The sequence below is a fragment of the Chrysemys picta genome, chromosome 10, assembly GCF_011386835.1.
Source record: "Chrysemys picta bellii isolate R12L10 chromosome 10, ASM1138683v2, whole genome shotgun sequence".
Lineage (NCBI taxonomy): Eukaryota > Metazoa > Chordata > Testudines > Emydidae > Chrysemys > Chrysemys picta.
The window spans coordinates 55329839-55356229 of NC_088800.1; the positions used below are offsets into that span (position 1 = coordinate 55329839).

Consider the following 26391-nt stretch of genomic DNA (forward strand, 5'->3'; position numbering starts at 1 on the left):
AGAATGAGGAGACCTCCAATTGGGAAGGGGCCAAACGTGATATCTGTTTTGGGGAAAGAGGACAGAAGGGGCCAGAGAATGAAACCAAAATGTTTGTGTCCGTACTTGATAAATTGCTAGTACAAATAATAAATGCATTGGGAATCCCTAGGACTAGAGTAAAATAAGGCAATAAACATTGAGGATTTGCCAGCTGTAGATAAACCAGCCTGATGTCTCTCTTTGCGAGGATAACAAGCTTAGGGAGTAAAAGAAACCCAGCAGGCTTTTCACTCCCACTGCTTTGGTTCACTGGCGTCTGTAAAGGAGAAGCCGGATTGTATGGAACAACTGCGAGAGGTGCAGCTGGTAAAATGGATCTGAGTGGTCAGTGGTTCACAGGCTGTCTGCGGGGTGGAGGCGCCATTTGGCCCTACAGGGCTGTTCTCTGGGCCCAAGTGTTTACCATTCTCCAGGGGCTAATGTGGAGAAGCCACTAATTGAATTCCTGGACAGTATAAACTGGGAGAGCTCTTGACACTGCAGATGAAGATTAAAATGCAGCATGGGCCACTTAAAGCGGGAAATGGGATGGAATTCGACTTGTGTGCAGCAGTTGCATTCCCAGTCATAATAACCTGGGCTGTTTCAGTCTTCATGCTGAACCAATTCTCCCCAACACACTCCAAACCATAAGGGGATTGGCCTTACAGAGCAATAGTCATGAAATCTCTCCCCCCCCCGCCCCCCCGAAAATGGGGGTGAAAAGCATAACCCTCGTTCTATTCCCTCTGTGTGTGGTGGGCTTGGCGGTGCGGACCATGTTCAAGGTTTTAACCAATGTTCTCTCTTTCCAGTGGTGGTTGAAGTTACTGGCCATGCTCATGTCCTCCTGGCTGCATTTGAAAAGGTAAATGAGCCCTGCCATTCCGCTTCATTTCCTGTGTGCACATTGCCACATGGATGGAAGTGTTCATGGTACAGAATGTCTGTCTTTTGTTCTGTTTGCACAGCTCCTACCTAACGCGGTGGGCTCCTGGTCCAGGACTGGGGCTCCCAGACGCTACCATAATACGTAACATACAGGTGTATTCAGTACATAGAGTTGTGGTGGTCAACCAGCCAATTGTAGGCAACATCTCCTGGCCCCCTGAGGATTGGAATGATTCCAGCATCCAGGATGTTTAAATGCGGTGGTGTTTAGACAAAAGAAAGCTGTCATGGTAGTATGGTCAGAGCCTTAAGATCCGTCTGCAGGACCAGATCTGCTATATGACTCTTTGGTCTGAGACTAAATCCTGTTACAAACTGGTGCTGTGTCATATGTGAAGACCAGGGCTCTCACAGTGTTTGGGAACATGGTAATAGACGCTTATTCCCACCCAGAGGGCAAGCCTAAACCATGGTATATTACAGGGAACTCTGCTGTATGGATAGGTCCTTGTATTGATTGCGTCTCCCCCTCTGGCAGGCAGATTCTGATAGCAGTACAGCTACTGCTGCTCCATGCTGCAGCTGTTAAGGCATCTTAGTGGGAATACCTAGAGGTTGTTCAGGGAGTGCAGTGATGCAAGCTGCGCTTGAGGGTGAGGCAAGAGGGGCTGGGAGAGCAATCGGAGGGAGCAGCATGTTTGCTTTTCTTGTGCCGAGCCATGGGGGGGCCCTCCGATGGGTGGAGAGAGCACAGCTGGGGGTGCCATCTGCCAGCTAGGGAACTGTTAGAACAAGGAAAAGGGCAGCTCTCGCCTCCTCTGGGAATTCCCTCCTGCCCCTTCTCTAAATTCTCCTGGAAGCAGGAAGAGCAAACTTGCTCTCTCCCAGTATATCTGGCCCTGCCCATACTGTGAATCGGGAGAGAGGCGGGCAGGTATTGAAGCCTGCGATGATCAGAGCCAGGCTGTTGCCTGCGGGAGAAAGTCCTCTAGGTGACCCTTTGGGACTATGACGAGATTACGGGAAGGATCAGACCCTTGTTCCATGTGAGACAAAAGTGAGTGATGTTGCATGGTGCCCGGTGAATTAACATCTGTAGCCGGAGCGTTCACCGTTCCCTGCTCCCCAAAGACCCTTCGTTATTCCTCTCGCTGCTGCCTTCGTGCCCTCTTGGCAGTAGCTAGTGCCAAATCCACTGCCAGTGTAATTTGTATGCAGGACAGTGGGAGGGATGGGGTTTGTCTCGCCACTATCCGCTTGAGAAGACCGAGCTCACCACTCTCGCATAGCGCCCAGCCTCCTGTGGTTACGGAGCTGGAGTCCTGAAATGAACCTGGCTCTGCATTCCTGGCATCATATTCTAGCACCATGTGGCCAGCCTTTATAATAAACCCTTCTTATAGAAATCTGTTCCCCGGGGCCTCCGGCTGATGGAGCAAGTTTTGTCTCCTGAGCTGTGAGAATTGGCACCTCACTGTGACTGATACCGGAAGGTGCAACATTCCATGGTGCATGTTAATTCTGTTAGAAATCATTAGTGCTGCTGTGATAGTTTCCATTTCAATAGCACTTTCTGCCCCAGCGAGTCCAACGCTCTGGATGCACAGTGACACCGACACTCAGCTCACTCTGGGAGAGAGGCAGCAGCTAGTACCCACGCGGCATGTTACCGCACGGTGGGAAGGAGCAGAAATTTAGCAATGATCTTGTCCCCCAACAAAGTGGCCCACGGGTTGCTTGCTTTCCAAGCAAGGCAGAAAGGATCTCAGGGATTTGAGCCCTCCTGGAATTTTCTCTGCTTCAGAAGATCCAAGGGCTGAACCTGTAATTCCAAGGAGTCTGGGTGCTTTTGACCTGATGCATAGAGCACAGAGATCTCCAGCTATTGTAATGTGGAGGTCCATGGGGTTTCGGCTGAAGGGGAAGCATGCCCAAGCGCACCTTCTGCCAGGTGGAGATGAGTGGCTCCCTAATATTCAGAGAGCAGAGCAAGGTGGTCAGCAAAGCTCAAAAGCACCTAAAGCTGCCTGGGCCATTGCATCAGTGGTGCTGCGCTCAGTCCAGTGCCCAGACCTCTTGAGTGCCCCAAGTTTGAGCACAAGGACTGAGAGTGCACCATCATTCCTCTTCACTGCCCAGCTGCCCTGTGCTTGCTAGCCCACCAGCTGGGCATCACCACCCTTGGTGCAGCCTGCTCCTGGATATTGGTGGTTTTTCTGGGCAGTCCTGAATGCCTCCTGCCAGACTTGGCTGCCAGACTGCTTCAGGGAGCATTGCACAGCAGCCCCTGCCTTCAGTCCAGCCAGCGTGGAATGGAGGATGGAGTCCCGGGGTGATAGAGAGTCTGTGATCACTGCATGGGGCTCCCCTCAAGATGTGGAGGGGCTGAGGGCCCAGCTGATCCTAGACTGGGGGTGGGACACACCCATGGCTCCTTCTCCTAAACCATACCCCCGCCTCCCCCATCTTCCTGCCCCCATAGCTGGCCCTTGGTTTCCTGTGTCTTGTTGAATGTTATCTTAAAGGCTAAATGCAGACCAGCCCACCCCTATTGGGCCTGGGACACCTTCTTTGGGGAGCCTCCCACACCCTGACCATGTTATGAGGGGCCAGGTTACCTCCTTTATTTCCTTGTTTGGTTCCCTGTGTCCGGGGTTACTGGCGAGCGTGGAGAGTTATTCTTTGCCTGGTGTTTTGGGAGCACGGTGGTGGGGGAGTTGGCCTGATCCGTGGCCCTGTGTGAGGTGTTGCAGTGCAGGAGGGTTGAAAGAGGGTCAGGCTGGGGGCAGGTGGAAGGGGGGGGTGCAGTAAAGAGGAGTAGCTGGTTCCCTGTTTGCAGGCTGAGGAGCGGTGTTGCCTGCACCATGCCAGCAGGCATCTTGGTAGTGAGTGGCGCACTGTGGGAGCTGTACAATTTTAACATTCGGGTGTTTTATTGGTGGGGGTTCTTTGTCAGTCCATTCCCTGAGCAATGTGTATGTCCCCAGGGGCAGCCTTGGCCTCCCTCAGACTGCTTATGCAGCAGGCCGGGACTCTCGGTGGCCTTGCATGGAATTCACGTTGCTGGCTGATGCCATTCGGGTCCTGTCCAGCATTGGGCACAGAATGCAGTGGCAATTTCCAGAGCATGCTACCCACTGCTGAGCAAATGGAGGGAGCAGCTAGGATCCTTCACCAGAGGGCTAAGCAGCCAGGAATCTTGGTGGGAGACGGGGGAGAGTGTCAAGGGAGCCATGGAATCGGGATATGGTCCCTTGACTTTGCTTGATGGGATTGTGATGCATGTTTGTAACTTGAGAGAGCATCCTGCCGTGATTCTGTCATGGCTCTGAAACTGCTCGCAAGGCTGAGCTACCCCGCTGCAGTCTGAACAGAGAGCTTGTGAGGTGCAATGACCATTAAGGACTTTGGCATCATGGGCGGTGGGTATCGGAGGCCAGGGGAGGATGAGCCTCCCCAAACAACCCTGCATGGCCCCGCCCACACTCTGCCCCAGATTCCCTCCTGCTTTCCAGCGCTCTGTGGCTCTTCCCCCATGGCCGGGGCCACAGGCTGGAGCTAGTGGGGGCCAGCCTGCAGCCAGGAACTCCGGGTGGCTGGAGCTGGTGCTCGCACTGCCCACATGGCGTTCCGGGCCTGGGGGCACTCAGGTGGCCTGGGGTGTGTGTGTGTGGCCTTTGGGCTCTGGTGGGAGAAGGGGGCGGGGCCTCAGGTAGAAGGGGCAGGCCGGGGGCTAGCCGCCCCGAGCCCACGGTTCACCCACCACCCATGTTTGGCAGGCTAGGGAAGGCAAATCCAAGCATAGGTGGAACATATCAGCAAAATGTCTCTTGCAGCCCCCACACTGCTCATGAAAGGAATACAGGCTTCAAGCAACCAGGAAGCTGCACATTTTCTGCTCTACCAGCCACAGCCTTGTTCCTTCCAGACAACCTCCACCCCACCCATGCCCCTCCCCCACCTTGTTTGCTTAAATCACATTTACTCTCCTTAGAAAGGTCCTGGGCTGTTTGAAGTGCAGGCCATTAATCCAAAGCAGTTTTGTTTGTTAAGGATCCAGTTACTGCCGGAGTCACCAGAGCAAGCGGAGAAGGGTGCTCCAGAACTCGGACATACCAGCAGGCTTCAGTAATTTGCTATTTATGTATTGGTAAAACAAACATGTAACCTCAGCAGTACATGTGTAGTCTGCTGGCCTCGCAGCTCTGTCAAAGGAGTAGACTTGGCAGCTTGGTGTCTGACTGGAAAATGGGGCTCTTGAGTCTTTTTGTGTTTCATGTTAATGATGCAGTTTTTTCCTTTTTATGACTCCCTCAGTGAACAGATGCGTGCTTAGATATGTACACACCTATCGATCTGCTAGATGTTTCCCAGGGCTATTAAGCGTCTTGCAGTAAATCTCCTCTCCCGTCCCCAAAATATCTCAATCAGCCGCTTCTTTTCTGGGTTGTAACTGACTAGCTGTCCCTTGAGTGTCCCCAGGAACATGGAGGAAATGGAAAAAAAGCACAGTGCCTCAGAGTCCCATCTCTAGCATTCTTTGCATGTAAATTTGTAAACTTGTTCCAACTCTAGACATGCCAGCTAGATGAGTTAAATACAGTTCTGCTCTGAAAATGGCACCATGGGGCTCCATGTTAATTGTGTCCATGACTTGAAATCAAATCTACACAGCTGGCAAGTAAAGAGATGGCTTTCCTACCAGCCCTGCACACTTCCCCATGCTGTCTCTGGCTCACTCTTCATCAGCAACGATTTTCCAATGGGATGCTACTGAGATAGTGGTGCAAGAGCCAGACTAGATTCCAGCTCCCCCTCTCAGAGCTCCTAGCAGTAAGACGGAGTAATCACTTGTAGTGTGTAAAGATTTCTGGCTCTGAATACCCACAGGGAGAAGGCTTATTGAGTAAGGCGGGGCTGTTTTGACACGTCCCTTTTCAGGGTAGAAATGCCCTGTTAGTTGCTTTTCAGTGGACTACTTTGCAAGGCTTCCGCTTCCATTTCCAAATGTCATCTGCAACAAATGAAGTTTAATGCCCTGATTTTCAGTCTTCATAGAATCATAGGGTTGGAAGAGACCTCAGGAGGTCATCTAGTCCAATCCCCTGCTCAAAGCAGGACTAACACCAACTAAATCATCCCAGCCAAGGCTTTCTCAAGCCGGGCCTTAAAAACCTCTAAGGATGGAGATTCCACCACCTCCCTAGGTAACCCATTCCAGTGCTTCACCACCCTCCTAGTGAAATGTTTCCTAATATCCAACCTAGACCTTCCCCACTGTAGGATTACCATACATAACAAATAAAAAAAGAGGACCCTCCACGGGGTCATGGCCCAGCCCCGCCCCGACTTCGCCCCTTCCCTGCCCCAACCCCCTAACTCCGCCCCCTCCTCCCTCCCACTCCCAGCCACGCAGAAAGGGCTGCCCAAGCGCTCCTGGATCCTGCGACGCCGGAGCCCGGGAGGGGAAGTGCCCGGCTGGGGGCGCAGGGTCCGGAGGCAAGGGGGCTGCCCGAGGCCCAAGCGCTACTGGCTTCACAGTTTGCCGGGCAGCCCCCAGACCCTGCGCCCCCGGCCGGCGCTTCCCCAGCGCAGCTGGAGCCCGGGAGGGGAAGCGCCCAGCCGGGGGCGCAGGGTCTGGAGGCTGCCCGGCAAACCGTGAAGCCAGTAGCGCTTGGGCTTCGGGCAGCCCCCTTGCCTCCGGACCCCAGCCGCCGGCCGGGCACTTCCCCTCCCGGGCTCCAGCGGCGCAGGGTCCGGAGGCATGGGGGCTGCCCGAAGCCGGTAGCGCTGGGGCAGCTCGGCTCTTAAACAGAGCCGAAGAGTCAGGGGAGGAGCAGAGCCTCCAGCCGCAGCGGCTCTGCTCCTCCCCGACTCTTCGGCTCTGTTTAAGAGCCGAGTGAAACGGGCTTTGGGCAGCCCCCATACCTCCGGACCCTGCGCCGCCGGAGCCCGGGAGGGGAAGTGCCCGGCCGGCAGCTGGGGTCCGGAGGCAAGGGGGCTGCCTGAAGCCCATAGCGCTCGGGCAGCTCGGCTCTTAAACAGAGCCGAAGAGTCAGGAGAGGAGCAGAGCCGCCGTGGGAGGGGAAGTGCCTGGCCGGCATTTTCCCGGACATGTTCGGCTTTTTGGCAATTCCCCCCGAACGGGGGTTTGAGTGCCGAAAAGCCGGACATGTCCGGGAAAAACCAGACGTATGGTAACCCTACCCCACTGCAACTTGAGACCATTGCTTCTTGTTCTGTCATCTGCCACCACTGAGAACAGCCTAGCTCCATCCTCTTTGGAACCCCCCTTCAGGTAGTTGAAGGCTGCTATCAAATCCCCCCTCACTCTTCTCTTCTGCAGACTAAATAACCCCAGTTCCCTTAGCCTCTCCTTGTAAGTCATGTGCCCCAGCTCCCTAATCATTTTCATTGCCCTCCGCTGGACTCTCTCTAATTTGTCCACATCCCTTCTGTAGTGGGGGGACCAAAACTGGACACAGTATTTCAGGTGTGGTCTCACCAGTGCTGAATAGAGTTCCTTAGTTCCTTCCTCCCCCTGTTTTTAGAAGTGTATGAAACTCTTAGAGCGTGCCTACATGGGACAGTTATTCCAGTAGTAGGTAGAGTGTGAATTTAAACCACTGTAGCTATCCCAGTATAACTCCCCATGTGGACACTCTTATTCTGGTAGGAGTTCCTTTTCTGTTTCAATTTGTTGCTCTGGAAGGAGTTCGAACTAAACTGGAACAAAAGCCATTAACGTTCCAGAATAAGTATGTCCACATTGGGGAGTTATTCCAGTATAACTACAGCAGTTCAGCTATCGCAGTATGATTATACCAGTATAGTTAGAAGTCCCCTGTCAAGCCCTTAGGTAGCAATAAAGTGATAAACAAAGCTGTTTGATTGGCTAGAAGGAGAGCATTACCTGTGCTGTTCTTGCTTCAGTCCTGGTTTTCCTCCCTCCCATGTTTCTTGTGAGAACCTCCTGCAAAGTTGGACCCATGCTCTGTTTCCTGTGTTGAGAGTCCAGTCCCTTTGTAGCGCTGATTCCTGCGCTGTCCTGGAATTCTCCAGACCCCAGTGAACTGAGACACTTGCTATAGAACTTATTAGGGCAAGGTCAAGTGGGGGAGTTTGGGCTCTTCTGAAATGCATCTTAATTGGGGAGAAAATTCAGTGAAAGGGGAGATTGAGGGATGGGCCAGCATGGTGGTCCTGAGGTTCTGGGAAACTGCTGCTAATGACCCTGGGCAGTCTCAAGGAAAAGGGTGCTAAAAGCACACAGAGATACCGCTCTTTAGCGAGTGTTGATAGTGATCCCGAGTGCTTAGAGCCCCTTCCATCTACGAACCTCAGCACACTTTGCAAAAACTCATCCAGGCTCATAGCCTCTGGGAGGCAGGTGGGAATTAGTTCCATTTTATGAAGGGGGAAACTGAAGCAGAGAGTGATTCTGTGTCTTGCCTATGGTCACACACGATCTGTGGCAAAGCCAGGAGTAGGACCCAGCTGTGACGGGTTCGGTCACAGAGACTCCCTTGGGATTGTCACCTGACATGCTGAAACTACCTCTGAGCCTGTTTTCCCTGCAAGCTTGGAACTCCAGAACCCTGTCTTGTTGAGCCAGACACGCTACTCCGCTGCAACATAGACCCAGGGTCTGAACCACGCCCCCAAAGCTGCAGACTTTAACCAAAACTGCTCAGCAGGTTTCCTGTCTCCAGCACCCAGACACTCAGTTCCCAATGGGATCCAACCCCCAAATAAATCCGTTTTACTCTATCTAAAGCTTATACAGGGTAAACTCATAAATTGTCCATCCTCTAGAACACTGATAGAGAGATATGCACAGCTGTTTGCTCCCCCAGGTATTAATCACTTACTCTGGGTTTAATAATAAACAAAAGTAATTTTATTAAGTATAAAAAGAAGGATTTAAGTGGTTTCAAGAAATAACAGACAGAACAAAGTAAGTTACCAAGCAAAATAAAACAAAACACGCAAGTCTAAGCCTAATACATTTAAGAAACTGATTACAGGTAATATCTCACCCTCAGAGATGTTCCAATAAGCTTCGTTCACAGACTAGGCTCCTTCTTAATCTGGGCCAAATCGTTCTGCCCATCTCTGCTTTGTTCAGACACTTCTAAAGCAAGAAGTGGGATTCAGTTTGTCATTGTTGCTGCTGGAGAAAATCTGGGTCTTAGAGAGTGACAAGATAGCCATTCAAGGGCCTTAAAACATATGCTTTGGGCTGTGCATCTTCGTGTTTAAAATCTCGAAAAGAGAGGGGCACTTTTTGCTTACATGGGTGTCTGTCTGTGAGCCCTGCCCTGCTTTCTTTCCTCTAGGCCAGTGGTTCTCAACCAGGGGTACGCAGAGGTTTTCCGGAAGGTACATCAACTCATCTAGATATTTGCCTAGTTTTACAAGAAGCTACATAAAAAGCACTAGTGAAGTCAGCACAAACTAAAATTTCATACAATGACTTGTTAGTACTGCTCTGTATACCATCCACTGAAATGAAAGCACAATATTTATATTCCAATTGATTAATTTTATAATGATACGGTAAAAATGAGAAAGTTCACAATTTTTCAGCAAAAGTGAGGTGAAACTTGGGGTACTTAAAACAAATCAGACTCCTGAAAGGGGTACAGTAGTCTGGAAAGGTTGAGAGCCATTGGTCTAGGCCACACCTTCAACCTGATTGTTATGTGAAGTTGCAGAGGGCATATTGTGGTAGGTGCTGCCCCTTTGATTACCTGACCTCTCTGTCCTGCTGACCTTTTGATGGTAAAATTACAGCTCTGGCTGCTGCCACCAGCCAAGTTCCCCCCATGGCCCTTTTATGTTTGCCCATTCACATCCATTCTTCTTCTTTCTAGCCCACATCAATTCTCTCACTTGTCATTTTTGCATCCAGAGATGTACTTGTAGAGCCGTTAATTGTTTAACAGGTTTTTAAAAAGCTCCTAGCTTCAAAACTCATTCAGCAGGTTTGCATTTCCATCTAGCACACCCGGGTACTGAGGTGGTAACAGAGGCGGGGTGACGGGAGGTGAGCACCTCCTCAACAGAGCATTGAGAAAGATGTCACTAGAAATCTGTGGTAGCCTCACAAATAAATGTTTGATGCCTGCCTCTCCTGTGCTCGGGTGTCGATAAGTAGCAGGATAGAAACCGTAGTGAAATGTCTGAATTATAAAGTAAGACGCACTGAATTTGCAGGAATTTTTAGCTGAGACTAGCTGCTTTCTCTTCATGCCAGCTCATATAGGAGGGCCTTCTTTCTAGCAGCTGAAAGCTTTAAGAGTTTGTACAAACACAAAACAGTGTCATCCCCATAGGGTAGTCAGACCCCACTGTCTTGCTCTGGGGGAGCTACATGGTTGTGCACACACCACATGGAAAACCTGCCAGAGCCACTCGCGCTGCTTCCTGCATCCCAACAAACCCTGTCTGTGACAAACCTCTAGAGAGATCAGGGACACCAAAGGCACAGGCAGACTGTCTGTTGAGAGAACCCCATTGCTGGTCTGAGTCTAGTCCCAGGGACAGATGCTTTAGTTAGTTTCCATATGTTACAATAGCAGCTGCAGCAGTGTAATGGCAGCTTCAGAAATCAAGAAATCACCCTCTAGAGAAACCAACTGGGCAAATGTCCCATTTTGGATAAGGTCCCACCAGTGGGATGTTTCTCCAGATCTCCTGGCTTGGTGTGGGAGTCACATGAGAACAGTCTCCTGCACTGGGGTAGCACCTAGCGGGGGCATGGCAATAGATACATTTTGAAGGGATTCTGACTTTTTGACCCGAGCAGCTTCCTGTGGCTGGGTCCATTATCAATATGCAGGTGATACCCAGGACCTGCTACTGGAGGCCCAAATGAACTTGTTTTCAGGATCGTGGTTGAAAGGAAGTCAGTCTCTCTGCATCCCCTTGGGCGGCCTGTGTGGTTTGCCCATGAGGCCAAAGGCCAATGCACAAACAACTTCAGTTTAAAAAAAAAAAATCTAATAGTTGTTTCATTGGCTTCTGTTTTTCAGTGGAGGGAGCCGTCTCCTCCTGGTAATTACAGCCCCTTATCTGTGGTGCACTTCCCCAAAGCAGGATCGCATGGTGCTGGACGTATTACCAGTCAGTTTGACATACTTCCGTTGTCCTGCAATACAGAACTGCTTTGGGGAGTGCCAGTGTAAATGGTTCTGTTTACTTAGATTCCTTCCTTCCCTGTAGGTCTGTAAAGGAGACCACACAAGCTGTGTGAAACTCTGCAGGGAAAGTGTTTGTATTTCCTCTTGTCACTAGGTCTCTGGAGATGTTCTTACTCCCTTCACACTCTGTAAAACGATCCACTTAAAATAACTCAGGTACTAGATAAGACTAATCTCCCTCATCCCACCAGGAGGCCCCTCCTGACTTCACAGCAACCCTTTGGCTTGTGCTCCCAGTGAATGTAACTTTATCCTTGGATGGCAAGCTCCCAAACAGCCCTTTTTGCAGCGTGGCTGCTTCCCCAAAGCAAAAGCTGTGGCTTTTCTTTTCCCCCCTGCTGATGGTAATTTTGGAGCACACATTGCCTCAATTACAAAATCAAAGGGCTCTGCAGAGCATTGAGCCAAGCTGTGGCTGAAGGGTCTTGTGCTGGGCAGCTGGAGTAGATTCTGTTCTTCTGGTCTAGCTTTTACAGTCGATTAAGTAAGCGAGGCCCATTAGCACGGTAGCAGTAACTAAATTTGCAGTCACAGGAGCACATGCTGACCATCTGTAAGTCCAGTTTGACTCTCTGCCACATGCTCTGTGCGCCTGGCAAATGTTGGGAAAACCACAGCTCTGCCTGGTTGTGGGATGAGGCCCCATGTCCTGTAATGCTCAAGTGACACTTGCAGATAGATAAAGTAAGGACTAGTCCTGGTGCAACATCGAAGGGTTGTCTACACAGGGAAGAAGCCCTCAGGACCCGGGGTGCACTAGCTACTATGCACTCATTCCCTGTGTGGACACATTAATTGTGCATTGAGTGTCTTTGCACTTTGCTTTGGCTATTTCCGTATAGTCTGTTTAACCTGTCTGTCTTTTCCCCCCACCAGCACGTGGATGGCAGCTTCTCTGTGAAGCCTTTAAAACAGAAGCAGATTGTAAGTATATGGTCCCTGTTTATATCATTTACAGAAAAAAAAATGTGCTGGGTAAAGGTGTTTGCTGCCATCCCAGAGATGTGCCCAACGGGCAGCTGCATTGGCAGATAGCCAGGAGCCCAAGGGCTGCACCTAATTTGTCTGGATTAAGGAGCAGATTGGAGCCTTCCTCTTCTTTATTGTGGAGGTGGGGCCTGTGCAGCCAAAAGGTGCCAGCATTGCGCTGTGGGACCTGTAGTGTCACCGGGCAGCACCTTTTGTACTGGCTTAAGTGGTGCATTGTGTTTAGATCAACATCTGTCATTCTGTGCTCCTGGGTCTCCATGTCAGACTTATGCATATCAAAGTGGAAAGTGCCTTAGAAATATCTACTGTCCTGATGTCTTCACTAAGCTATATCAACATCAGTTTGAGGCCTGTCTGAATTGTGTCATTGCTGGATGTGTCGGGCAGCACAAACACCACCTGCTCAGAATCTACTCTATGCCCCTTCAGCTCTGTTCTGTGAGAGAGGCTCTAGAAGTCAAACTGGGTGGACCATTTTTTGGCCATGCCAGTGTTAGCCACGTCCTCACAACTGTTAGCTCTTTCCCTTGCACATCTGCGTGTCTTAGCTAATTGCAGGGATCTCTGTACTTGTTTTCTCCCTGCACAATGTGTCAAGTCTCCTTATTCGCTGAAGAAAGGAAAGTCTTTTTCTGGTGATAGCCTAGGAACAGCTGGAGTGACGGGAGCAGTCCAAGGAGATCTAAATGGAGGGTGCTTGATCCACAGGCAGCTAAAAGGAAACCTGGGAGCAACTGCAAGAAAGCAGAGATAGAAGAGCGGTTAACTCACCTGATCCATCCTCCTGCCAGTGCAGAGGGGCTTGAGAGAGCTGGCTTGATTGTTGCCTAGCCAGAATGAGTGACAATGAAGCCATCATATAATTCCAAGCAGAGTTGAAGGGAATATCCTGAGGGCTGGAAGACTCGCAAGACACCAAGGTTCCCAAGGAATTCAGACTTTGGGGGAGAAGTTTGACGTGATCTCTCAGCCAGGAATAAGGAGAGGTGGCTTGGGGGCACCTGCAGTTCAGGGCCTTGAAGAAGATGCAGCACACGGATGTTCAGCTGAGGTAACGGAAGACCGAAGAGCGAGCTGTGGTGAATGCAGGGGCTATTCAATCTCATCCAGAAGCAGACTGGGCATGTGCAGTTTCCACTCATGTCCTTGCTGGAAGACCATTCTAAACTGGTTATTTGATGCTTTTACAGGTGGCCCCTTCCCTCATGGGAATTTGGCCGAGCTCACTGTGACATTGAGCTGGTGATCTCAACAAGTCTGCTCGGCAGGGAGGAATTAGTCCAGCAGATCTCATGCTGAGGACCGGAGGCACCAGTGATGTGGAGTTTAAAAAGAGCTGCAGTTTATTTACAGTTAGACTCCTTTGTATCATAGCAACAGGATGGATAGCATGGCAAAAACCCAGCCTGATCTTCTTCCCCTTCTCCCTCATGTCTCCATTGGCAGCCTCGCTTCCCTTCCCATGGCCAAAGCTTGCAGAGTTGGTGTCAATCAAGTCTGAGTTGTCGTTTTCTCTTCCCATCCAGACCCTTCCTAGATCCTGCTGTTGCGTTCTCTGCATTTTGGAAACTCATTCCTTCCTCTCTATCCCCACTACCAAATTCATCCATTCTGTGCACCCTGACCGATGACCACCTTGATTTTACGATGTGTATTGCGGTTGCGCCTAGGAGCTAAGGTCATGGCCCAGGACCCCATTGTGTTAGGCACTGAACAAAGACTTCTGCACCCACCCGTTTCTCTCCTCTCCCCTGTTCCAGTCCACCCACAGTGCAACTGCCCATCTCTTCCTTTCCCCCTCCTTAATCATGTCTCCCTCTTCTTTGCACCTCACTCAGTGCTCCCCAAGACTTTGGGTGCTGGGGCTTGCTCTTCCCTGGCAGATATGTGCCTTATTTCTAATGTGAATATTCAGTTTTTGAATGAAGGTGCATTTTCCTTGAGCTGCTTTAGAGAGAGCATTGCCTGTTAAGAGCGCTTTGTCCTGATAGAACTCGGTGGGTGGGGGAGGTTTAAAAACCATGCCTCTCTGTAGCTTTTAGGTAGTGCATTTTGGTGGGAAAAAATAGCAAGGTAAAAAGCCCCTAAAACGTGAGCTGATGTGATACCTTGGTTTGATGTGGATGTCATTAATAAGTTGCTGTTCTGGTTGGTCTTTTAGTAGTGGACTCTGTCTTTGATCTGTGATAATCATAATACTTAACAAGGGACATTTTCCCAGCGCAGTGCAAACAGTAACTCAGTTTGCTTGCCTGTTTCTACAGTTGGTGATCTAATTTCTGCACCTGTCATTTGTTCTCAGTAAATACAGTTATTGCCGTGGCGCATCTGACACAGCTGGCCGGGCTGTTGTCTTTATTCACTAACTGCATCCTCTCTGGTCTGAGTTGGCTCCCAGTTGCTTCTGCAAGACTTGCACAAAGGATGAAATCTGTCCTAGCCCTTCTCTAATATATTGCTTTAGACTGAAACTTGGGGGGAGGGAGAAGGCTTGCTATGGAAACTGAGTTACTCAGGGAATTGGAATGGGATATGGAGCCTTACACTTCTGTTAATCCACAGCAAGGAGAGCAGCCACATAACCTGGGGGGGCCACCTGTGCAGGAGAGAGGGGAGCTCCGTCTGACTCATTTCAATCCCAGTGTCTCTCCAAAGGTTCCAACAAAGGGGAGCAAATAGTGTAAAGAAAAATATAGGCTCCACACCAGGAAACTTTGCAAATACAAAAGGCAGTTAGATTATGGCTACAGCTGTTTTCAATAAACTTCTGACTCTGGAACCGATCTTGGAAACTTGTTGTCAAATAAGGCTCCTCTACTGTCCATATCAGAGCTGGCCCATTTTGCCTCCGTTGCTGCAGCCAGCAGGGAGTTAGTGGCTTAGACCGTTACTGCTGGGGAAGATGGGCTGAAAGCGGTATCTTCTTGACTTCGGCCTGGTCTACACTAAAGTTAAGTTGACCCAACTACATCCCTCAGGGTGTGTGAAAAATCCACACCCCTGCGTGATATAGTTAAGCCGACCTACCCCCTGGTGTAGACAGCGCTTGGTCAACAGAATAATTCTTCCATCGACCTAGCTATCCCCTGTCAGGGAGGTGGATTACCTACACTGATGGGAGGACCCCTTCTGTCGATGTAGGTAATGTCTAGAGCGGCGCAGTTGCAGTGTTTCAAGTGTAGACAAGCCCTTAGAAGAGCTTTCTAGAGTCAAAGCAGTGTGAAAAGTGTCTCAAGCCTCCTGCTGTGGGACATCTACACAGCCAGAGTTGCTCGCTCTAGTTCAAGCTGCTGTAAACGTACTCATCTAAGAACTCAAGCAGTGGGGAAATGCATTCATCTGCAGTAGGCCACAATGAGGGGTGAATTGCTGATTTCACCATAGCCCATATTCTTCTCTAGGCCATTGGGGATTCAGAGAGTTTAAAGCCAGAAGGGACCATTAGATCATCTAGTCTGACATCCTGTATATCATAGGCCACCAACACCACCCACTTACCCCTGCATTGAGCCCAATAACTTGTGTTTGGCTAAAGCATATCTTCCAGCAAGGCAGTCAGCACTGATTTGAAGACATCAGGAGATGGAGAATCCACCATTTCCCTTGGTTGTTTGTTCCAAAGGTCAATCATCTGCACTCTTAAAAAACGTGTGCCTTATTTCTCATTGAATACGGCAGGCTTCAGCTTCGAGCCGCTGGGTCTTGTTCTGCTGTTCTCTGCTAGATTCAAGAGCCCTTCAATACCTGGTATTAATTCCCCCTGTAACAAAGTCACCTTTCAGTCTCCTTTTGAATGAACTAAACAGATTGAGCTCTGTATGCCTCTCACTGTAAGGCATTTTTTGCAGTTCTCAAATCTTTGGCCTGTTTTTCAACATCCTTTTTAAAATATAGAGACCAGAACTGGGCACAGTATTGCAGTATTGGTCTCGCCAGTGCCATACAGAGTTAAAATCACTTTCTGCTTGTACTCACTGCTCCCCCGTCTATACATCCAAGGATCACATTAGCTCTTTTTGCTGCAGCATTGCACTGGGTGTTCATGTTCAATTGCTTGTCCACTCTGACCCCTAAATCCTTTTCAGTGTTCCTGCTGTCCAGAATACAGTCCCCCATTTAGAAGGTCTGGCCTGCATTCCTCGTTGCCAGATGTCTCCCTTTGCATTTGGCTGTATTAAAACTCAGTCTCTGCTCTGGTCGTGGAGCTCCCATTAATAGGTTCAAGATATGAAGCAAGAGAATTCAGCCCAGAAAACAAACTGACGTGTGTGAAGTAAAGCCCAGAAAGGGATTATCCCCAACGGTCATTGTTCTGAATTTGAGAACTGCCAGGCAGTGTAGAGCAGAATGCCATCTCGGAGGCTGCCCTGCGGCTGTGAAATCACAGTGAAATCAGCAGCGTCTCTTCTTTGGGGTTGGTTTTGTTGGTGTTCTTTTTAAAGCAGGAAGAAATGTTGCATTCACAAGCTCACAAAAACAGCCTGCTCTTGATGCTAGAGCATTGGCCCACATGGCAATGATCTATTCAAATAAATGGTAGTTACTGCACGGACTTACATTACATGTGCACGGCTCTCCCTTAGTACTTTAGCCTGCTGAAATGGAGAGCTGTTTCCTTTTAACTGGCCGCCAGGACAGTTCTCAGCCTACCACAATATAGTGAGCCCATTCCTGCTGTGAAATAGTGTGTATTTGTCTGTCTCTCTTTGCTGACACAGTTCTCTGCCTTCCTAATTGTCCCTTCCTCCTCAGCTCATAAAATCTAGGAGTTAAACAGTCCCTCCCATAATGTTCCCAGGTTTTTAAAATAGACCTGTAAGCTGTTCCTACAAGAACACAGAGTACTGCAGAAACTAACGTGGCATTAGTCTGCTCCCTGTGTGTATAGAATGAGCTGAAAAGTAGTGGAGTGAGGTGTGTGTATATTAATGTAAACTTTTCTCCTACAGTCATTAGACTTCTTTCCTTCCCTCCCTACCATTGTAACCATCTGTTACTCCCTGAGATCTTCTGGCTGCCCAGTGCTGTAAGCCCTTTGGTGGTGGAAGGGCCGCAGCTAATGATCTGAGCTGAGTTTCTTTTGGCTAGATTGGGTGTAGTGCACTAATTAATACCTAAAGGTCTCTCTAGCAGGAGTTGCGTTCTACCTTGGTGGAGGAGTGGATTTCCCAATCGAATGGGTCTCGTATATTTCTAACTGGCGTGTGATCCTACATTCTATTTTAGAGACCTTTCAATAAAGGGAACACATCACCCTGGTTAGATTCCAGTGCCCACGCTTCCATCCATCGGCAACCTCGGAGCTGACCCCCACTGCACATCTTGATCACCCAAGGAGTCAGGATGGAACAAGGCCCTCTTTGAAATGTCCAGCTATAAACGCTCTGCTCCCACACAATAATTCTAAAACTCCCCAGCCTGTAGCTGAGAGACACTGCGGAGGATTTCACTCCAGAGTCCAACCACTGACCTCATTGCCTTGAAATGCAGCTCCAGCATGGATGTAGGCTCCATGCTGAGTTCAATGGGGAGACACTGGAATTAAGTTGCTGGTTTATGAGTCAGAGCATTTTAAACTGGCAAGCAGGGTGGATATAATTAGGCTTGGCCTGCGTCGTCTGTGTGTGCTGCTTCCTGCAGCACTGAAGCTCTTAGTCACAGACACAGCCCTTCAAACAACCAAGTTCTTGTTATTGTCAGGAGGTGCAAAACTCAACATGGGAGAGTTCGAGCATCTGATTCCAGGTGGCTTCGCAGTGTAGTGGCAAAGGGTCAGTTTTGGGATATGCAGTAAAACATTTCCATGTCCCATCTTCAGGATGTCACTCTGGACAGGATGTCACTGAGGGTCGCCCCACCATTTCGCCCACTCCCTGGGCTTTTCACAGGGTGGATCCAGGAGAGATTTGCTTTTTGGTGGAGCTCACTGTATAGCATCTGCAACAAAGTGCAGTGATAAATGATTGTGTCTGTTACCTTGGCGCTTCAGTGCGTAGAGGGCTCAGGTGAGATTAGCACTGCATCTGCCAGCGTGGCCGCCCCAGCCATCCTCTGTAGAAGCACCTGCTGGCAAGTCCCCTGTCTGCTCTGAGCACTGAGCCCTTCTTCCTCTCTTTAGTTTTCAATATCTCCCCCTCAAACCTTTCCTGGAACAGAGAAGAAAAGATCCGTCTTACCCCAGCTGTCTCGTGATGCAGTGGCAGACCCCTGCCCTGCCACATCTCCCCAGTGTGGGAAACCATAATCTCAGAAGCCTTCCCCCAGTGGGAACTGCACCTATGACCTAGTTACTATATGCACACGAGCTCTACGCCAAGGCATCACCACACTAGCTGCTGATCCTGCTCCTCCATGGGTTTTCGTGTGGAGGGGCACTAAGTTGGGCACATGGCAAGGCTAAGGGTGCATAGCAGCTGCAGTACAGTCCATACCCAGTTACCGCGATTTGCCAGCAGTGCCTCTTTGCGCTTGCACATGCCATCCCAGTAATTATCCATGTACAGTCCTAAAGTGCAGACACAGCAAGGGCTCGAGCACTTTTCTAGGTAAATGCTTAACAAAACGCACAGCGCTCATGGAGCGCTCTCCGGAGCCTGACCCTCTGAAGTAGCTTTCTCATACGGAACCATTTCTCAGTCTCTGTTGACTCGTGTATCTGCAAGCAGAACACCACATGCTGGTAACGAGTGCTGGGGAAACTTGGATGCCACAATGTAGAAGCGAGGCCTGCTGCTGCTGCGTTTGTCCAACCTTTCCTATACGGAACTGAGCAGGAGGGTCTGAATTTCAGCATGGCCATCCATGATTAAAGCTAAGCCACCAAGAAGGGCCTGATCCTGAGAGGGGCCAGGTCCTGCAGCGCCCATTGAAGCCAGCAGAAGTTGCAGGTGCCTGTTTTAGGCCTGCTATGAGCCAAGTGTGTTTTGAAGTGCAGTATTATCAGTTGTGTTTGATGTAACCATTGTTCTGTCCCTGCCCCTCAGCCAGTTCTGAAGCCGGGGCGACGGAAGCTCCCTAAAAGTGGAGGGGGTCACTGGTGCCGGAACCATGGCCCCGCTTCCTAGTGCCACTCCTGCTCCCGATGACCTGCCCTTCCCCCAAAGGCCCCGCCCTCACCCCGCCTCTTTCCTCAAGACCCCGCCTCCACTCGCTCCTCTCCCCCCCTCACGTCATTTGCCCTTACCGCCAGGAATGGCCCCCTGAGCCCCCCCCTTTTCTGGCATCCCTCTCTGAAGCCCCCTCCTCAGCATGAAGGCGAAGGGAGGGGCTCTGCTGGGCTGTGGCTCATCCAGACTCTCTCCTTTGCTGTGTTTGTATAGATTAGCTCCCCTTCAGCACTCCCCAGGCAGTGCTACATCCCCTAGGCCAGGGGAGGGCAAACTATGGCCCACGGACCGGATCTGGCCCGTCAGGGCTTTCAACCTGCGGCCTCGGAGGGGGGGGAGGGGGCAGAGGGCTCCATGCACTGCCCCCCCCCCAAGCTCCCATTGGCCGGGAATGGGGAACCGCGGTCAATGGGAGCTTTGGGGGTGGTACCCACAGACAAGGGCAGTGGCAGAGCCGCCTGCCCCCTCTTTCTCTTCCCCCCCCCCCCCCCCCCAGGAGCCACTGCCAGACATGTTGGCCACTTCCGGGAGCGGCACAGGGCCAGGGCAGGCAAGGAACCTGCCTTAGCCCCACTGCACACTGCTGCCACCCCGGAGCCACTCCGGGTAAGCGGTGCCAGGCCGGAGCCTGCACCCCAAACCCCGCCTGCACCCTGAACCCCAGACCCCTGCTCTGAGTCCCCTAACCCCCTGCTTTGTGCCCCCTGCCACACCCATCCTGCACCCCAACCTCCTGCCCTGAGCCCCTTCCTGCACACTGCACCCCCTCCCACACTCGGCACTCCCTTCTGCACCCCAACCCCCTGCCCCAGCCCTACATTCATGGCCCTGCATACAATTTCCCCACCCAGATGTGGCCCTTGGGCCAAAAAGTTTGCCCACCCCTGCCTTAGGCTGTGGCATGGCTCCGGGTGCCAGCCCATTCTCTCCCTTGTTGCAGGTGAAGTGACTAAAATGGAATAAATTCAAATGGAGCAGCTGTGACTCCTAGGCTAAGTGATGTCCCTTTCTTTCCTAGGTGGATCGGGTGAGTTACCTGCTTCAGGAGATCTATGGCATCGAGAATAAAAACAACCAGGAGACAAAGGTACTGGTGCCTAGAAACCCCCTTCTGCACGCTGAGTCACATGCGGGGCCTGGCTGTGCTGCCAGCCGGGCTTGGCTTCTCCTTGGAGTTTGTTTATGGGCTGATACTTTATGTACCGGAGGTGACGGGAAGGATCAGAGACTCCTCACAGCCGCTGCCCCTCACTCAGTTTGGGATTGAAATAGGCCATGTTACCTTACTACTAATCATGGCAGGCCAGGCCCTTCTGTTGTGATGCCACAGTCAGTGGTGAATTGGTCCCCTTAGGTTTTGTTCGGCAGCCTGAGGATGGGTGCTGTGCCTGACGTTCAAAGGAGCTAGAGGGAGTTAGGCACCAGCTGCTGCTGAGTTTCAGTGGGCACCTCTCTGCATAGCCCATACCAATAACGATCTATCACGAGAAGAGCCGTGCCAGTCTCAGCTACTGTGTGCTCTGTCTCTGGTGCCCTGCACAGGCTGCTTCCCAGCCCAGAAATGTCTTCCTTTTCCTCCCCCGGAAGTGGCCCTTGATCCCACCCCCACCCCAACCCCCAAGATCGCTCCTTGCAACTGACTCATCCATTAGCACAGGGCAGGCTGAGGAGGGCTCTCTCCTCGTGATCCCTGAGGTTTGCTACTGTGGCTGCACTGTTAGTGTGTGCAGGCTGGCTACTTATTGCCAGGGGTTAAGATTCCCCATGTGCTGGGTCTGCCAGTGCAGTGCATCCCTTGGGCATGGGCAGGTGTTGGAATGGACTGCTGTTCTCTGCATGTCCCTGCAGCAGTGGAGGAGTTGACTCTGGGGAGTCTCACTAGTGCCAAAGGGATTATATGGAAAATGCTTCAACTACAAACATAATCAGCCCCTTCTTGAGAAGACAAGCCTGGAATTTGATCCTGGGTTCTTATTTATTGCATGGCCTTGGGCAAGTCATGTAACTTCTCTGAGCCTCAGTTTACCCATCCATAATGCTGACCTTTCCAGCTCGGGGGACGGGGGGGAGAGGCTGAGAGTATTCATCTGTGAAGTGCTCTGCAGATAAGAAGCATGGTGAGTGTCAGGTGTTGGCCACTACAAATTCGACTGCTTTTGTGAGTGCTGTACTCGATTCCCCAATGATGCGCTTGCGGGAGGGAGCGGGATTCGGAAGGGAACTGAACAGGGGAAGCCCCGCCCCTTCTCCCCCAGCCTTTTCCCAGTCCTGTGCTAACCATCTGTGTCCTCTGTGTGGCTGCTCCACCAAGTAGCACCATTGGGAGGCTGGGAACTTTATTCAGATCCTATTACCTGGTCTCCTAAGAGACTCCTCTTTGTGCTCCTGCTGTCTTCTGATGAGCCCTTGGACTCAGTTCTTTCAGACAGAGCCCAGTCAGTTCGTGACTTCGGGCTGTTTGTCATTCAGTTCCAGTACACTGAGCAGCCAGTGTGAAAAGGGGAGAGGAAGGACGTCCTTGAGCAACACGCAGGAACCCTGAAATAGATCAAGAGCACGCACGATGTGCGCAGGCAGCTTCCAGCCGCTCGCTAGCGTGGTCAGCGGGCTGGCTCGCTCATCTGGCAGGAGCAGATGCTGTCGTCTTGTTTACGTCTCGGTCGCCCCACAATGCGGCGTGCGGCCCAGCGTGCATCAGCAAAGGGAACTCACGCGAAAGGATGAGCATGTCTGTGCACATCACTGAGGTCACTAATGGTTGGGCCCCAACAATTGTGACTGCTCCAGCTTCAGCAAGGGGTGCTGGTGTGGGGGGAGCAGGGTCTACTGGGCTAGAAAGATCACCCCTCCCCCCCCCCCCCCCCCGGCTCTAGCAGAGGGAGCTGCTGTGACTGGGAGCAAGTTCCTCTTTGTAGCAACTGCTGCATTTGAGTGTCAGCTGCAAGTTGCAGGGCTTTGTTTAATGAAAGCCGTATAATAGAGCACAGACTGCACCAGTGTTACACCAAGGGGGACGGAGGCATCTTCCCTCTCCCACCCTAGGTATCTCACTTTGAACAAGGCCACAAACTCCCTGCAGCAGCCTGTGGTCCCGGGGCTGCTTCGAGGCCCTTGAGGCTCTGAATTGCAGCCCTGGAGGGTGACTGTCACAAGTGTTGGATTCTGAATGGACAGTGCTCCCTGAGCTGCATCCAGGGCTTCGAAATTAATCTGTGTGAATTAACAGGAAGAGATGGTAGGTGCCATCACCTCCCACCGCCACTACCCCAGCATCCCTGGTGCAGCTCTGGTTTGAGCTGTGGGCAGCTGCTGCCCCTTCCCTCCTGCTGCTCAGCAGCTCCCCTGCTGGTTGTCTGTTCGGTTGCAGGAGAAGAAGGCTGGACAGGAGCCTTAGACGGTCCTCCTGTAGGACACAGGCCAGGGACCTGCCCCAAAATGCTTCCTAGAACAAATGTTTTTCTAAACATCCAGTCTTGGTTTTAAAAGTTGCCAGTGATGGAGAATCCACTACGACCCTTGGTAAATTGTTGGAGTGCTTAAAAAGTGTATAGTGTGTTAGACCTTTCTGTGCTAGACTGAAGAGCTCATTATCAAATATTCATTCCCCGTGTAGATACTCATGGACTGTGATCATCACCCCTTAACCTTCTCTTTAAGTTAAATAGATTGAGCTCCTTGAGTATGGATTGCAGCCCCTTTACCTTTTGAGCCATATATCACCTTTGAGCTGCAAGGACCTCATTGGATTGCAGTGTCCCTTTCCATCCCTGCAAAGCACCTACATTCACGTGGCACTGCCTCTCTTCTCGTAACAGCCTTCCGACGATGAGAACAGTGACAACAGCAACGAGTGTGTGGTGTGCCTGTCCGACCTGCGAGACACCCTCATCCTGCCCTGCAGGCACCTGTGCTTGTGCAATTCCTGTGCAGACACCCTGCGCTACCAGGCCAACAACTGCCCCATCTGCAGGCTGCGTGAGTACACTCAAGAGAGGGCGCTAGTCTCGCTGCCATCCAGTGGGTAGCTGCAGTCTCCCCGTTCGGGTACAAAAGCCCTAACCTAGCTGGGCAGGGGTGGCTTTACCTACCAGCAACACAAGTGACTGGTTGGTGCCGTGGGATCTTGGGTGGGGCACTAACTTGTTGTCTGATTCTCTCCCCTCCCGCTTGGCCAGTGGGACCAAAAGGGGAGGCAACGTCCAGATGGACTGCAGCCTGCTTAGGTTCCTCCACCCAGTGTCCCAGCAACGTGTACCTTTATCTTCCTTTCAGTCCACTCACTCTGTGTGTCAAGCTGGCAGCCCCATCTGGGAGAGGAAAGGGGCGTGTCTTTTCTATAAGCACCACCATTTTTCCTGAAGCAAACTGTCACTCTAGAGGGTTGATGCTAACTCACTGACATTCTATTAAATCAATGGCGCTCTTGCGAGTGAGGAGTCTGTTCGGCTTCTGCCACCAGCCTGCTTTTTGTCTGGGACGTGGAGGTGTTAAATCCTTTCCATATCGGCTAATTCAGGGCCTATTCATTCAAAAAAATGAATGCCTGATGCAGAGTAGAGTAACTGCAGCCCTGTCTCCAGCTAAGTGCGCTGTTAATATTTCAGCAGTTCCTGGGAATAAGACTGCAAATTGGATTAGGTCACAAGCATGTCCCCATGCTGTGAGCTAATCAGGCCGGTTGGGGGGTTGCAAGTTGGGCCTCGGCTCTCATGAGCTCTTCCAGGCATGAGCATTCTTCTGAGCCCCGGGAGGGCCTAGCATGTACACAAGCTCGTTGAATTGTAACCAGTGTATCTCTGGGGCTGGGTGGCTAACCTTAAACTAAGCAGCTTAGTGTTATGGTTTGAAAGGGCCTGAAGCAGTTGGCTTTCCCTGCTTGTTTGTTGGCCACCCCAAAGCCATATGATCAGCAGGAATCAAACCATGGTATCTGATGTATTGAATCTATTCCATACTCACCTACCTCTTCAATTACTGCCCCATCTCTCCTGTACCCTTCACCTCCAAATTCCTCAAACATGTATTTACAGCTGTTGCCTTGAGTTCCTCTCTCCCTGCTCCATCCTGGATCCCCTCCAGTCTGTCCCCCGCTCACTGTCTTGGACTGTAAGATCTTTGGGACAAGGCCTGTCTTGGTATGCATTTGTGAAGTGCCCAACATACTGGGAAGCTGACCCTGCTTGGGGTCTCTGGGTGCTACTGCAGTATAAATATTTAAGTGTCCCCGGTTGCTTCAGAAGATAGTGTTCTCTCTTGTGCTCATAAATGCACCAAATATGACTCCTGGGGGAATTCTGTGCCAAAAAATTAAAAATTCCGTGCACAATATTTTAAAATTCTGCAAAATGCTGCATATTTTATTTGTCAAAATAACACAAAATAATCACACCAGTTTCAATTATTTTTGGTCATTTATTTCAAAATACCTGTCAGCAAGTATGTCTGTAACAATACAGACAACAAAAAAAGATTCAGGAAATGTTTTTTGACAAATAGATTCCTTACTAAGCGTATTAATACAGAACTCTGAGTAATAATTAATTTAAACTGCAATACAGAACCATATTTCCCACACCCCGAGAAGCAGTGCACAGGCTGGGGGGAGTCAGGGGTAATGGAGGAGCTGAGAGAGAGGGAAATAATTGCTGAGAAAAGACCAGAGAAATGGGCAGTAGCTTTATAGGTCTTTAATTGAAAGGATGGGAATATTTAAATCTTCAACAGAGACTTTTAAATGGTCCCACTAGACATCATTTCTCCTTGTCATTCCTTGGGTTTCAATTCCTTGATACTTGTGATATCACCTTAATTCTCTAGCCCTCCATAAGAACGGCCATACTGGATCAGACCAAAGGTCCATCTAGCCCAGTATCCTGTCCTCTGACAGTGGCTAATGCCAGGTGCCTCAGAGGGAATGAATAGAGCAGGGAATCAACAAGTGATCCATAGAGTACTCCAAGAAAAAGAACCCTCCCTGCTCAAAAGTAACCTCTTTTTAAATAGAAAACTCTTATGCTTTTGCTGTTTACATAACAAAAATGTGACGAAGCCACAAAGGCGCAGTTGGGTCCCAAATAATCATGTTAACTAAATACATGCACACGCACACGGCCTGGCTTCATATATACTGCTGCTCTGGCTGGTTTCTGGTGGCTTCTAAGACCTAGAACGTAGTGTGCACCATAGAGCGCTCTCAAACGCCTCTGTTCTAGACACCACAGAATCCCTTTCAGGCATTCTTTATGCATAAAAAAGCAAACAAAGAAAACCCCTATTTGTTTCCAGATCACCATTAAAAAGGATAGCTGGGTCTTCAGAAGATCCTGTGGAAAAAACAGCATCTGATCATGTAACTAAAGACTATATCATAATGCATTTGCATTGGGGAGCAGGCAAATTAAGGTTGTACGGACAGGAAATACCAGATTTAAGGCTAACTTATGAGTGCTTCACTGTACAATCTTAACGTTCTTTTGAACATAGTCTTTTATATCATTTTCTTTTTAAAAAAAAAAAACTTACTGAAAAAACTGATGCCCTCATGTGGAACCATATTGACCCTCACATGGGTCACCAGCGGGTTTGGGATCTTTAGATCCACAGCACAGATCTCTGCTGCTTGAGCTGAGTAACTGGTAGTAATAGAAGGCTGTTATCTTCCTTGTGAACTGGCCACTAGAGGGAGATGAGAGCTGTGAAACCTACTGGCAGAGTGTTTCTATTTGCTGATAGTAGAGGAATGTAGAACTCAGGAGTACACAGAAGTGGGGGGAAAGGATAAGAACTGGGTTGGGAGGAAGACACACACTGGGGGGAGACGGGCTGAAGTGTGTAGATTTTTTTTTTTTTTTTGTAATAACTACTAGATAAAACAAGTGATTGTGCACATGTATGTTACACTGCAGGCATTCGGGTGCCCAGTGCATTCAAGTCAAAGGCTTTTGCCAGCAGTACCACTAGGTGGCACATGCACTCCTACTCTCCCTGTGCATTGAGCCAAGGCCACGAAAGGGGCATGTCCGCCACCTCCCTCTCTGTTCCTTGGCACGGACAGGCACAAAAGCTGCTTAATCTAACTAGGGAAAGGTCTTGTGAGGGACAGATATCCAGTTTGTATCTCTTCCCCCACTAGAAGAAAAAAGCAGAGGGATTTCTGCCAAAAAGTTCACTGTGGTGGT

At 50.3% G+C, this 26391-nt stretch overlaps 1 protein-coding gene across 3 annotated transcripts in view; it reads left to right on the forward strand.

The window, feature by feature from the left end:
• The window catches only part of MGRN1 (mahogunin ring finger 1), a 109464-nt gene that overhangs the window by 65403 nt on the left and 17670 nt on the right, over window positions 1–26391 (forward strand). For all 3 annotated transcript variants that reach the window (XM_005312140.5, XM_005312139.5, XM_005312141.5), the window contains exons 7-10: window positions 837–889; window positions 11994–12041; window positions 20232–20300; window positions 23029–23188. In XM_005312140.5, the coding sequence (XP_005312197.1) occupies window positions 837–889; window positions 11994–12041; window positions 20232–20300; window positions 23029–23188 (330 nt within the window). The remainder of the gene's footprint in view (window positions 1–836; window positions 890–11993; window positions 12042–20231; window positions 20301–23028; window positions 23189–26391) is intronic.